This window comes from Haliotis rubra, unplaced genomic scaffold, assembly GCF_003918875.1.
Source record: "Haliotis rubra isolate DU_JTF1 unplaced genomic scaffold, ASM391887v1 Scf135, whole genome shotgun sequence".
Classification (NCBI taxonomy): Eukaryota; Metazoa; Mollusca; class Gastropoda; order Lepetellida; family Haliotidae; genus Haliotis; species Haliotis rubra.
Window position 1 is genome coordinate 1,027,655 of NW_025765281.1, and position 15,561 is coordinate 1,043,215.

The following is a 15,561-nucleotide window of genomic DNA, read 5'->3' on the forward strand; positions in this document are numbered from 1 at the left end:
TTCAACAATGACACTATGACCCACAGATCTGAGAGGTACAAATACTGCTTCAACAATGACAATATGACCCACATATCTGAGAGGTACAAATACTGCTTCAACAATGACACTAATGACCAACAGATCTGAGAGGTACAAATACTGCTTCAACAATGACACGATGACCCACAGCTCAGGGAGTCACAAACCGTGATTCAACACTAACACCATGACACACAGCTCAGGGAGTCACAAACCGTGATTCAACACTAACACCATGACACACAGCTCAGGGAGTCACAAACCGTGATTCAACACTAACACCATGACACACAGCTCAAGGAGTCACAAACTGTGATTCAACACTAAGTGACCATGACACACAGCTCACGGAGTCACAAACCGTTTCAACACTACCCACAGCTCAGGGATGACACACTGACACCATGACCCACAGCTCAGGGAGTCACAAACCGTCTTCAACACTAACACCATGACCCATTCAAACACTAATTCACCATGACCATGACACAGCTCAGGGAGTCACAAACCGTGATTCAACACTGACACTATGACCACAGATCCACATTCAACTCACCGGAGTCACACAGCTCAGGGATTCAACACCGTGATTCACCACTGACACCATGACACAGCTCAGGGAGTCACAACACTAACACCATGACACACAGCTCAGGGGTCAAGCCGTGATTCAACACTGACACTGACCCATGGTGTTCACACAGCAACATTAACACAGACAGTCACAAACCGTGATTCAACACTAAGTGACCATGACACACAGCTTCACAACACTAAACACCATGACACACAGCTCAAGGAGTCACAAACTGTGATTCAACACTAAGTGACCATGACACACAGCTCACGGAGTCACAAACCGTGATTCAACACTAACACAATGACCCACAGCTCACGGAGACACAAACCGTGATTCAACACTGACACCATGACCCACAGCTCAGGGAGTCACAAACCGTGCTTCAACACTAACACCATGACCCATAGCTCAGGGAGACACAAACCGTGCTTCAACACTAACACCATGATCCACAGCTCAGGGAGTCACAAACCGTGATTCAACACTGACACTATGACCCACAGCTCAGGTGTTCACAAACAGTGATTCAACAATGACACGATGACACACAGCTCAGGGAGTCACAAACCGTGATTCAACACTGACACCATGACACACAGCTCAGGGAGTCACAAGCCCTTCTTCAACACTAACACCATGACACACAGCTCAGGGAGTCACAAACCGTGATTCAACACTGACACTATGACCCACAGCTCAGGTGTTCACAAACCGTGATTCAACACTAACACCATGACACACAGCTCTGGGAGTCACAAACCGTGATTCAACACTAAGTGACCATGACACACAGCTCAGGAGTCACAAACCGTGATTCAACACTGACACCATGACACACAGCTCACGGAGTCACAAACCGTGATTCAACACTAAGTGACCATGACACACAGCTCAGGGAGTCACAAACCGTGATTTAACACTAACACCATGACCCACAGCTCAGGGAGTCACAAACCGTGATTCAACACTAACACCAAGACACACAGCTCAGGGGAGTCACAAACCGTGATTCAACACTAACACTATGACACACACCTCAGAGAGTCACAAACCGTGATTCAACACTAACACCAAGACACACAGCTCAGGGAGTCACAAACCGTGATTCAACACTAACACCATGACCCATAGCTCAGGGAGACACAAACCGTGCTTCAACACTAACACCATGATCCACAGCTCAGGGAGTCACAAACCGTGATTCAACACTGACACTATGACCCACAGATCAGGTGTTCACAAACCGTGATTCAACAATGACACGATGACACACAGCTCAGGGAGTCACAAACCGTGATTCAACACTGACACCATGACACACAGCTCAGGGAGTCACAAGCCCTTCTTCAACACTAACACCATGACACACAGCTCAGGGAGTCACAAACCGTGATTCAACACTGACACTATGACCCACAGCTCAGGTGTTCACAAACCGTGATTCAACATTAACACCATGACACACAGCTCTGGGAGTCACAAACCGTGATTCAACACTGACACCATGACACACAGCTCAGGGAGTCACAAACCGTGATTCAACACTAACACCATGACACACAGCTCAGGGAGTCACAAACCGTGATTCAACACTAACACCATGACCCACAGCTCAGGGAGTCACAAACCGTGATTCAACACTAACACCATGACACACAGCTCAGGGAGTCACAAACCGTGATTCAACACTAACACTATGACACACACCTCAGAGAGTCACAAACCGTGATTCAACACTAACACCAAGACACACAGCTCAGGGAGTCACAAACCGTGATTCAACACTAACACCATGACACACAGCTCAGGGAGTCACAAACCGTGATTCAACACTAACACCATGACACACAGCTCAGGGAGTCACAAACCGTGATTCAACACTAACACTATGACCCACAGCTCAGGGAGTCAGAAACCCTGCTGCAACACTGACACCACGACCCACAGCTCACAGAGTCAAAAGGAAACAGCTTCCACATTGACACTATGACCCAGATATGTAAAATTGGCAATAAAATGACATGGTGCACATTCCAGTGCTCTAACAGAAGTAATACTTGATAACAAGAATATCTCATAGATTTGCATTTCTGTTGATGTTATTATCATGAGGATTACTGGAGCAGAAAGTTAATTCCTGCACATCAGCAATCAACATGAAGTGTTCAAGCAATGTAACCAACCAAAGACTCCACTAACATTCCACAGCAATGATTTCTAAGGGTTTTCTCTGACATTGCAGCAAAGTCCTATGTTCCATGTCATACAGCAGTGACTGAGATCAATGACAGTCTATGATCAATAGAGAGACGGCATCACACAACGACGTAATTAGATCTCTGCCCCTAACCAGACACCAGGCTCTAGTCTTCTGTATGATGCATCAGCTCATCTAAAACAACCAAGTCGTCTTGTATGCTCAGTAAAGTAGCAGGACCAGTTTGCACTGAAGAAATTGATCAATATTTCCCTTAGGTAACAATAATGTAAAGACACTACTTAGAACATTTCCACATGTTCAGACATTAAAATGGCAAGAATTCTAAATGAAGACATGAAGGAAACAACCATATGTAAAAAGTGTATCTTAACATAAAATCATGATTTATCACCAAATACATTTCCTGAAAAATATTTTCCATTCACGCACTGAATGCTCCAGGGGATAGAAGAATAAGTCAATACTCCTCTGCAAAATCATAATTGAAAGATCACTTTCTGGAAAAGAGAAACTTGCCCTAGTTAAAGAACAACACATTTCCAGTTTCAAAGCATGACACTATAAGGATGGCATGGTAAAAAATCCCCTGTCATTGTCGTTAGAGCCCATAAAATGTTTATCACAACGATGCTGACTGGGGGCCTACATATATGATTGACCTCTACATTGCCTTGTCAAGGTTCCAATCAGGACATAGTGATGGAGGAAAAATATCTCCAACTGTGGATTACATATTCACTCACTCATTCACCCTGAAGTCAGAAACCTAGAGAATGCCATACAAATGTAACACAGCAGAGTCTGATACTTCACACACACCTCCTTCTTTGGAACCTAATATTATTTGTAATATATCAATGCTTTTTTGTAAAGATTTTAAACAATTCTTGCAGTAATTAGTACTTTAAGTATGTAAAACTATCAGTCAGGATATTATGTAGATATACTGCTCCTATTTAATAAAATATATCCTCTGGTGACATCTAAGTCCAGGTTCAGTTCCCCAAACTTTGCTAAAATACTTAATTTACAACAACAGAGAATAAGTAAATGTGAAAGGCAAAAGCCAAAAATGTGAATTTAATGTATCGATCATATGTGTTTCCAACTGGAAAACACAAAGCTTTCATGACACAATAAACGTTTGTTTGTTGCCTAGTGCTGCACCCATGGAACCTCCTGCCATACAATGGCAGCATGTACCCGACAATTAATCTTATGATAACTATCATCAGAAAAGATCCCCGAGTTGGTGCCTGACATCGCTGTCAACTAAGTCACCAAACCTGACCATCCGATCATTTAAACTAAAGTAAGTACAAGTGAGTAAGAAGGGGTGAAAACTGAATGTAAAGTTCCTAGGATGGGATAGTATCATGGTGAGGTGAGGTGAAACTGGGATAGTATCATGCACCACGTTAACAGGTAACATGTCACCTTTGGTGAATTCTTCAAAATGTCTACCATTACATTTCTGGAATGACTTGATTTCCAACTCTGGTGGACAGATGATGAGACAATACCCTCTTGTCTTGACATTTAAATGATGTCTTCTCTATATCTGAGACTGAGGTTAAAGTGCTTGTCAATGTGTCCTTTCAGTCTATAAGTGATTGTAAATTATCATTATTTTGTACCTTATCACACATAAACATTCTATCAATAGAGATTATTTCAGCATCTAGCTATGATTACATTCCCTATTACAAAGCATTGAGTTTGTGTATATATATATCAATAATTTTTATAATTTTTGAAAATTAAAATCCTACTTCATAAAGGATAAGGAGTCTAAAAACTATAATATAATACCTAATGGCCCCAAAAATTATGACTTTGCACGGAAGCTGTATTTCTCAAAAACAAAAATATCCACACTGATTTGATCACATCCTAAAAAGCCACTGCAATTTTCTTTTCTCTTAATGCTGTTTGCATTGTTGCTGTAGCTAAATATAGTATGACCAGAAATTATTGAGAATTTTAGGAATATATTTAATTGGATTTCTAGTATAAACAACCTTGACCAGCTATCAAGTGCTTGGTTTCATTCAAGAGAGACCACTCTGTTAATCCTTTGTCATTAGTTTGTGAAGAGTTATCCCCCTTTGTTTACTTGCTAGCAGACGACATTTTCAGTGATCCTGAGTATGGATGATTTAGAGGAGAGGAAGTTGATTTTACAGTGTTTCCGCTGACTTAATTATTTATCGGACACTGTGTCAGGCGACCTAAAATTTTACCGTTCATGAATGAAATTTGTCGGTCGTATCTTATTGCCATACTGTAAGTACTCATTTTAAAGTTATTTTAGCCTGGGTATTTCCGAAACATAAGAATTTTTGCGACCATGAAAGCACAGCCAAGACTGTCATTTCGCTTACCCATGATTTTTTTATTTTAATACATGATTATTTACCGGACTCAGTGTCCGGCTGGCTTTCAATTTACCGGTCCCCAGCAAATTTTACCGGTGATTTTCAGGTATATACCGGAGAACGGAAACACTGTTTTAGAGTATTATAACAAGGACATCAGATCAGCTAAAGTGATTTTAAGTAGAACAGGCATCCCTTTGTCCACTGTTTATCATGTTTTGAAAAATATTGCAAATGGATATGGCATTCTGCACCAGGGAGACGCAGGTGGGCCCAGAAAATTGACTGTCGGTGACAGGAGGCGGCTTGGTATTCTTGTTTCTAAAAACAAACGAAGGAGTTTAGAAAACTTAAGGCCGGATATGATTGATAGAGGAACTGTGGCTGTCTGTAAGGAGACAATTAGAACTGAGCTGCATGCAATGGGTTGGCAGAAAAGTCGAGGAATTCCATCACCAATCATGAAACCTGAACAAAAAGGAGTGAAGGTTGAACTGGTGCTTACAGCATAGAAATTTTAACTGGGACAATGTGATTTTCTCAGATGAAAGTTCTGTGTGGCTGTTTCCTAAAACACTGAAATTCTGGACTAAACAAACGGAAAAACCTTTGTATCAGCCCCCAAAGTACCGTCCGAAATTTAACGTGTGGGGTGGCATATCTGTGTTTGGGGCAACGCCCCTCTGGGTATTTGAAGGGAATATGAACAGTGAGCGGTACACAGATATTCTTGAGGGACATTTACTTCCATCTGCTCATGTGTTCTATGGAATTTGTTTGGATTTTCCACAGGACAACGACCCAAAACATCGTTCAAAGCATTCACAGGACTGGTTTTGGACCCAAAATATGACATTATTAGATTGGCCAAGCTATAGCCCTAACCTAAATCCAATAGAAAATGTTTGGGGACTTATGAAGGAAAGTGTCAATAAGAAAAATCTGACAAATATTGCTGAAATGAAAGAAGAGGTGGTCCGATGTTGGGACAGCATGGACCACGACTTTCTAACTTCTTTGATCAGTAGCATGCCCCGCCGCATTGAAGCCTGCATTGCTGCCCATGGTGACTTGACAAAATACTAACTGTTCACCTGTCTTTGAATCTGGAGTTATGTTCTGCTAATATTCACATTTAATACGTGAGTAATGAGTGAAAAAAAAAAATAATTACAATCTTAAATTCTCATTAATTTCTGGTTGTACTGTACACAAGGCAAATTCATAACAAATGTTGAAAAAGTGATATTTTTAACTGCAACATATTTATTGACAATGTGATTCCCATTGTTGTTAATTTACCATACAAAATATCAGCATAGCTGTTTCCCCAAAAGATGTTCACCATGGTGAACGCATACTTCAGTGACGGTCACAACAATCGGCTTCCTTCAGTTTCTTTTTTGACAACAAACGATGTTTGAAGCGGTCAAGCTCATGGCCACATATTACTGTGTAGCATTACCATACAAAATGTGAGTTAATCAATAATCAAGATAAGGAGTGAAGTTGATGAGTGGACTAATTATGTGAATGAATGATGCGACATTATGATAAATTTATTGAGTACTTAAGAAAGGATCTGATAAGGAAATGACACTGCAGCAGCAGCTGTGTAGTAGCTGTTCAGTGTTGTATTCCTATCTTGTAGTGGACAAAAATCTAGGTCCCTGTTGTAACCATCATGTAATGACTAGTCTTAGTGATCTCTAGGCTTAAATACCACAGCATCCAAAATTAACTTCCAACACAGGACTTTTGATGAGAATGAAGCCTTAATGTAGCCTGACAATTGACAACAGTAGCCAACTGAATTCTTTGTTTTGAGGTCGCAGCCATACACATACCTATCCTGTAAACCATTGGTGCTCATTACATATCTAATGCACTGAAATACCATACTGCCAACTCTATCCCCATTATAGTGATACATTACCCTTTGCTGTGACTTGGGCCATCTTTCACAGAAGCACCTTTAAGCTAGGATGATCACAAGTTCATGTTAAAGTATAGGATTTACACTAATCTGAGTGTGAAGACAGCTTTGTGGACTAAGGCCCAGTAAAGTAACTGAGCTCTGAACACACAAACAAGTGATCCAGAACTGCCCAGTGATCCACACTGTTAGGGTACAGTCACAACATGTCAGATTACAGCTGGGAGCTGGTCTTCCCTAATGGACACAGACTAAGGAACCAGTCACACTTTGTAGTACAACTGCATGGTAAAACCATGGTAACTGCAAAAAAATGTTTAACCAAAACATATCACTATCAGTGTATTTGGTGAAAATAACATAAACAATATTCATTATTGTTTGAATTGTTTAGCCTAAAATGTACACAGAAAACTATTTATCTCTGACATTGTTATGTCCCACATATCCATGTCCATGAATGGCGCCGATAAACCATGCTGATTTGTACATGGTAATATTTACTTTGGTATGTATATAATAGGATCTGCATGTACAGTCAGTGTCTGTCAGCCACTGCAGCTCTCACCGTTCCCAACACAGATACCTGTAGTATGTATGTATTCCTGTACATCTACTGTTGTTGACAATACATCCCTATGATTGCTCATCCCCATCTTAGATGCATCCTACTATGATTCCAGAAAACTTTTCCTCCAACGGAATCCCTAAAGACCCAAGCCAATAGTTTAAGTCCCTAGGGTTTGTATTAGCATTCCAGGTTATGTTCCTGGCAACAAAGACACAGTCTCTATACATATATCCATTAGTAAATGTACACATACTGTTAGGGTCAAGATCTTCCTACACATGAGACAGAGAACATATACATGGAAGTTCTGAGCAACGCTTCCCAAATTAGAGTGAAACATAGATTAAGCAAACCCCAATGGACAGTTGAAAGTGTTTTGTAGCCACAGCCATATCAAACGTATTAAATGTCATGTTTTGTCCATGATAAATCCTCTAACTGATGTCATTTTTACGATGAAGATGAGCAGGTTTACTCCCATTGTGACTATTCCCACTATGACCAAAGTGACCTGAAGTGATCCTATTATGCCACAGACATACTGCTCATCATTGTTTGCAAACTACTCTTGTTAAAATATCTTTTGAAATTATCATTTTACTACCGCCTATGTGAAACTGCTTTGACTATTTTATCATTTTAATTTCTGTTGTTCAAAGTTAGACAGAATGAACTAATAACACCTACAGTGTATGTTGATAGTTAATAATCCTGTAATGTTTGTGATATGAAACTTACACAATATATACAACTTGACAGGGGTCAGTCACATGACCACAAAACTGACCTTCATCATTGTAAGACCAGTGCATTTTGACTTTCATACATTTTTCAGGAGACTGTAATCTTGAAAACAAGCTGGGAAAAACCCTTGGAATCCCATGGCACAAATATATGCAGTGTTGACTGTGATAATCTTTAATCTGGAGTTATGTTTACACTGGGAAAGGTCAAAGGGTTGTACGATCCCATTCAGGATTATTCTAACTACAACTAATCCCACAAAATGTACATTTAGACATTTTAACTATTGACTTGATGCATATCTCAACTGACGGTGACAGTATAAAGCAGTCTATGTATTTATGTCAGTATCTACTTGACATGTCTTTACTAACACCTTTATGTGATCAGCCTATTGATAAATAATGGTCAGTACTTGTAATTGCCAGATTATTTAACATCTTTAAAAATCTTTCGCTTTGTATAAGTGCTATCAGCCATTTTGACATTCTGTATTTTATGAAAATGTATTACAATGTCCTGTCACTGTGACTCACTTACTAAGGTAGTTCTAAAAAGATGTTTTCATCTAATAATGATTTCGAATGAATCTGTTTGCTGTAACTAATGACAAAAGATGCCATGTCAGTATGTGGAGCAAATCTTACTGAAAACATTGTAAACCTTACTTCTATTTACTGAGTTCTTACAGATCAATTACTTTGTTTGCTATGATATTCAATCTCTCAACATTATTAACATTTAGGTTTGGCAGTGTATTGGGACATACAACATATTTGTATCACTTTATGTAGGGCTCAGTTTTGAGTCGTGGCCTTGAATGACTGTTCCAGTTTTAATAAATCCTAAAATTTATATCGTTTATCCATAAAGCACAATAACTGTTCAATGATTATAATTTCAAAAACACAGTTATCAAACCAGGTTTCAAGCTGTTGTTTTTCTTATGTCCTTGACAGCAATATATATGTACAGAAATGACTATCACAAACTTTTAATCAACAAATGATAGTAAATAGTATTTTCACTGTCTTGCAAACTTACGTAAAAGCACCCATGCCCTACCAAAGTGAATAGTGTTACAAGTTTAGCACACACATGATATACCAGTACATTGAATGCATATTTATTAGGTTCACCATTTACATGATTAACATTTAACATATATCTTAGGTGTAACGATTCATCGATAGTATACAAGTACATCGATACAGAACACATTTAGGCAATATATCAGGATATTTATATCGTGAGGGTCCATGATACATCAATGTATCGCCACAAGAGATGATATAGGCTGATAACTACTTACATAATTTACAAAAAAACTACAAGTAAGTAGAAAATAGGAATTTGTTTGTATCTGTTGTCTTCGCTACATGAATTTAGAAAGCAGGCTTTAGAGGGTTTTTTCTGTGACTGTCAATTCTGATATATATTACACTGATTTGTTTGTGAAAGCATTGGTGTAGAAACACAACTTCCACAGGGAAACTTCAGTTTCAGATTTATTTATATTATATCAAGATATACTGAATATGTTTGACTGTACTTTCTTAAGCATTAAATGCTGAAATTTTATTAGATCAGCAACTTTTTAAGTGTGTGTGAATGTAAAACAAGTTCTGCTGTGTAACAAATAAAGTTTCGGTCATTTTATCTAACGTATCATATCTGTTCTGTTTTTTGAAATTGTAAAGTATCAGGATACGTATCGTAGCACCACCATTATATCATAATAATCATCTCGCAGGTTCCTTGCCAATACTTTCATGACACATCGTCTTGTCTCATTAAACTGGTGTCAGGAAATATGGTCTCGCCACTTAGGCCATGATACCCAGTAGTGTTGGGAATTGGTTAAAATCTCATAATTGATGATTGGTTGATTACCACCAATCAATCATCAAAAATAATTGGTTAGCGTCATTTATGAATTTGTTAATGCACAAAAAAATAAGGAAAAAAACATGTAGTTATTTGGTTTTTGGGGCAAAATTTCACATCTTTAAAGGATGACTAGTATGTTAGGAACATAAATTTCTTGGTGTCTTTAAGATAAATTTAATCATGACTTGGAACGAGCTTATAGTGCTTATGAAATGTAACAGACAAAACCAACCTTGTGAAAAATATTGTTGATGAAAACAAGTGTTCCAGAATTGTTTGTGTTCGATTGTGAGAAAACATGATCGATTGCTTGGTCGTTTAGTCACTGCGACCAATCTTCGATTATTTCAATTAATCGGATCACCACGAATACACAGCTCTAATGTATATCAGCTCGTCTAATTACCTTCAATAAGTTCTCATGAACAATCAGTCTAGCTGATTGCTCCAGCAGATCATACATGGGTTAATTAATTGCTAATTATGTAACTGTCACTGGAGCATTGCTGAAGTATGACTGTTAAAAGAATGAAAACAAATTGTAGTATAACTAAAATACTAAAATAGTTATACCTTCCATTCTCATTCCACAACATTACAGCATATTTTTTTTCATGCTATGTTAATCAATGTTAGCTCATGATGACCATTGACTACACAGATCTCAAACTGAAAATTTCTGAGATAAGAAGTGTATTGCATCTCTTCTCTGCTTCTTCCATCATTTGGACACGTATATTATAAAGTGATTGGCTTTATTTATTTCTAAATACTAAGCAGGTAAGAGAATGGATCAAATACATCTTGGTTGAAGGGGCTGAAGGATTCTTATACAAACTCAGAAACATGTCTTCTGCAGATAAACGGATGACAGCTGACTAAGTTTATTCTCAATATGTCCCTAATATAGTTCTGTATAAATATGTGTATCCTCACAGTTCCCAATTAATTTGATTCTGGGAAATTTATTGGCAGTTTAAACAGAGCAGACAAAGAGAGCTGTATCCAACATTCAAACCATTTGTTTTTAGGAGCATAATATGTCATTTCATAACAAATAACTAGGTCAAATAATTTGAGACAGGTCAGCAGTATCTATGAATATTTACAACTACATGCATATGACAATGCAAATATATACATTTGCCAAATGTGCGCACAATTTTCATTCGACTTATTTTGACGACAAGTGTCCTGTTCGTCAACTGTCCCAGTAAATCAGCTGATTGGTGCAAACATTGTTTACATTCAACTGGTTCAATGGCAACACCTATAGTCCTCCTTGTTCTATGACAGAACATTTTCAATTAAAACAGCTTAGTTCCACTCCAGTGTTAATTACTGTGACACTACATATGTACAGCACATTTGTTTAAAATATAGATTTTGATGATTGTGTATTACAGTGCTTCTGATGACGTTATGTGCATAAATAGGTTAGATCAACGACTCAACTTACCAAGAACGAACTCCCATTGCTCGTTTCCTAGAGATCTTTCTGGTACTACCTCTAGGTCGAGCATGATGAATTACAGTTAGAGTAACTTTCTGACGGTCATTTATTCTATCAGGACGCAGATTCCTCTGGCTATGATGCTATATCAGCAAGTGTTTACATTCAGCAAAATATCTCAACGCCATTTTTGTTTTGCTGCACACAACGCATGCGCGAATCGATTCACTTCCTGTTATCCGCCTTTCCAGATTTGCGTCGTCTGCTTCGAAATGTAGGTCTTTCATGATAATACGGTCACAGACAGTAACATCCAAAACAACACAACTGCGCATGTCCGAGATGTACTCTGTCATTGTAGTGGAGCATACTGGAGAATATATAATATTTAATCTGTTTGGGAATCAGAGTGTGACGGGTGCGTCTCATCGTCTGGGTTGTAATGAGCGAGTTTTGTTCACGCTGTCAACCTCCTGTACACGACTAGACTCAGTCCCTCACAGAACGTTGTCATATAACTGGCACACATTTCAGAGTGTGACGAACATTCTAAACAGATCTACTCACTCGGGAACATAAGTGTATATGCACTTTTATTATTTGTGGATCTATGATCTATGTTTTATTGACCCATGTGCAAATTACCATGTCTATATTGACCCATATATACTTGAACCTGTTTACTGTTGTGTACAGCTGTGTTCATGTGACTGATATGTTTACATTATTGGTTTCTGCGCAGTATCCAGTGAAGACACTAGGTGATTAGTATGACGCTATGGCACATTCTTTCTGATCCGTTCTTTCTTCTTTCATCCCCTTCTTTTGTGTGCGTTTGTGTGTGTGAGCTTGCGTTATACAATGTGATGATAGAATACATTACTATTTTCAGCACTATCTCTCCAACTCATCTTCCCTTCTACCCCTCTCTCTCACAACCCAGACAGCCCACACAAAACAACCTCCAAACACTCCACTCCACACAACCCCCATGCACTCCACGCAACACAGCCCAGGCATCACAACCTCCAAACACTCCACTCCACACAACCCCCATACGCTCCACGCAACACAGCCCAGGCAACACAACCTCCAAACACTCCACTCCACACAACCCCCATACGCTCCACGCAACACAGCCCACACAACACAACCTCCAAACATACCTCTCCACACAACCCCTATATACTCCATGCAACCAGGGGGCAAAGGAGTAGCCGAGTGGTTAAAGCGTTGGCTCGTCACGCCGAAGACCCGGGTTCGAACCCCCACATGGGTACAATGTGTGAAACCCATTTCTGGTGTTCCCCGCCGTGATGTTACTGGAATATTGCTAAAAGCGGCGTAAAACCAAACTCAGTCAGCCATGCGACCAGGGATAGGTCACCGGCTTGCTTTTTTTACCATTTGTACTAATTAGCGTGTGCCTCGTCATGCTCCAACGCACACAGCGACTTGGTTCGTTCCCAGCGCAACTTCGGCTGCGTTTAACAGTACTTCAGCCAGTTTATTGTATCAGTCGGAATTTTACAATGAATGACTGAATTATATATGAATGAATGAAAGAAAAAGAACAAAAGAAAAAAATACATATGTGAATGAATGAAAGAATAAATGATACACCACGGCCATCCCTCCCCAAACATGTTAAAGAACGCAAAACTATCGCTAGAACACATGTGTTAACATCAGCTGTCTTTGAGACATTTTGTACATTAGTAATTAATTCAAATATCTTATTGCATGTGTGGAATGGCACGGACATTGACAGAATGTTAACTGACACTGTCACACACCCCTCAAAATCAGAAAGTTTAGAACTATCATAAAGCGTTGTAAACACCTTTCCAGTTTTGTCAAATACTAAGATCAACAAGAAAGAAAGAAAGGAGTTTTAGAACTATATAACACTCAAGCATCACAAGCATCAATGGCAGATCAGAACAGTTCGGCGATATGTCATATTTTTCACGCGCCTCAAATACACCCTAACAAATATTTTTAAATTATAAAACTATCACTATTACTTGCAAACACATTTCACCTGATGGTATATTCCCCTAATAAAAACTAATTGAAACTTTACTACAAATCTACTGTACTAATACTGACACTAATAACAATTATTTGACTTAAAATGAAGTGTCAGAATAGGTAACTTATCTTCTTCATGTAGGTTTTTAGTTGTCACAACACTCAGCGAATGTAATCAGCTGTTGAAACTAAACCGGGCTCAATCTTAAAAACTACGCTGCCGTCATATTGTCTACACTGGTCACGTGACGAGCCGAGGCATACGCTAAGGGGCTTTTCGAGGAGTAACCACTCCCTGTTATATAGTCTCCCTGATGCAACACAGCCCAGGCAACACAACCTCCAAACACTCCACTCCACGCAACTCCCATACGCTCCACTCCACACAACCCACTCCACACAGCCCCCATACATTCCAACACAACCCCCATGTGCCCAACTCCTTAAAACCCCCATACAAATCAATCCACACAAACCCCAAGTACACTACTCCAGACAAACCCGGGGAACTCCACTCCTTACAACCCTCATTCACCCCACTCCACTAAACCCCATGCACCCGACTCCCTATAACCCCCATACACCTAACTCCACACAAACCCCATGCACCCCACTCCTTAAAACCCCATACAAATCAATCCACACAAACCCCAAGCACCCCGCTCCTTACAACCCCCATATACCCAATTTCTCACAAACCTCATGCTCCCCGCTCCGTGAAATCCCCCATACACAGCACTCCACACAAACCCCATACACCCTACTCCACACAAACCCTATGAACCCCACACCTTACAACTCTCATTCACCCCACACAACCTCCTTGCAGCCCTCTCCTTACAGCCCCCATACATCCTACTCCACTGTCCACACAAACCCTGTGCACCCCACTCCTTACAACTCTCATTCACCCCACACAACCTCCTTGCAGCCCGCTCCTTACAACCCCCATACACCCTACTCCACACATACCCCATGCACAAACCCCATGCACCCCACTCCTTACAACCCCCATACACCCTACACCACACAAACCCTGTGCACCCCACTCCTGATAACCCCCATACACCCTACTCCACACATACCCCATGCACCCGACCCCTTATAACTCCCATACACCCCTCTCCACACAAACCACATGCACCCCGATCCCTGTAACCCCCATACACACCTCTCCACACAAACCCCATGCACCCCACTCCTTACAACCCCCATACACACCATGCAACACAACCCCCATACGCTCAATGCAACACAACCAACACCACAAAAACCACATGCATCCCACTCCACACAAAACACATGCACCCCTATCCCAGTAACCCCCATACACACCTCTCCACACAAACCACATGCACCCCACTCCACACAAACCCCATACACCCCGCTCCTTACAACCCTCATACACACCATGGAACACAACCCCCCATACGCTCAATGCAACACAAACCAACACCACAAAACCACATGCATCCCACTCCACACAAACCACATGCACCCCTATCCCAGTAACCCCCATACACACCTCTCCACACAAACCACATGCACCCCACTCCACACAAACCCCATACACCCCGCTCCTTACAACCCTCATACACACCATGGAACACAACCCCCATACGCTCAATGCAACACAACCAACACCACAAAAACCACATGCATCCCTCTCCACACAAACCACATGCACCCCGATCCCTGTAACCCCCATACACACCTCTCCACACAAACCCCAT

General features: G+C 40.2%; 1 protein-coding gene across 3 annotated transcripts in view; it reads right to left on the reverse strand.

Moving 5' to 3' along the window:
• Positions 1 to 11,987, reverse strand: part of LOC124267942 (phagosome assembly factor 1-like) — a 50,154-nt gene extending 38,167 nt beyond the window's left edge. For 2 of the 3 annotated variants that reach the window (XM_046702935.1, XM_046702934.1), the window contains exon 1: positions 11,801 to 11,987. Coding sequence is in view for 1 of the 3 variants with exons in the window: in XM_046702936.1 (XP_046558892.1) it covers positions 5,388 to 5,395; positions 11,801 to 11,864 (72 nt within the window). In the remaining 2 variants the exon portion in view is untranslated. Of the gene's footprint in view, positions 1 to 5,387; positions 5,396 to 11,800 lie in introns of all 3 variants that reach the window. The other variant, XM_046702936.1, reaches the window with a different exon arrangement.
• Positions 11,988 to 15,561: the final 3,574 nt, after the last annotated feature.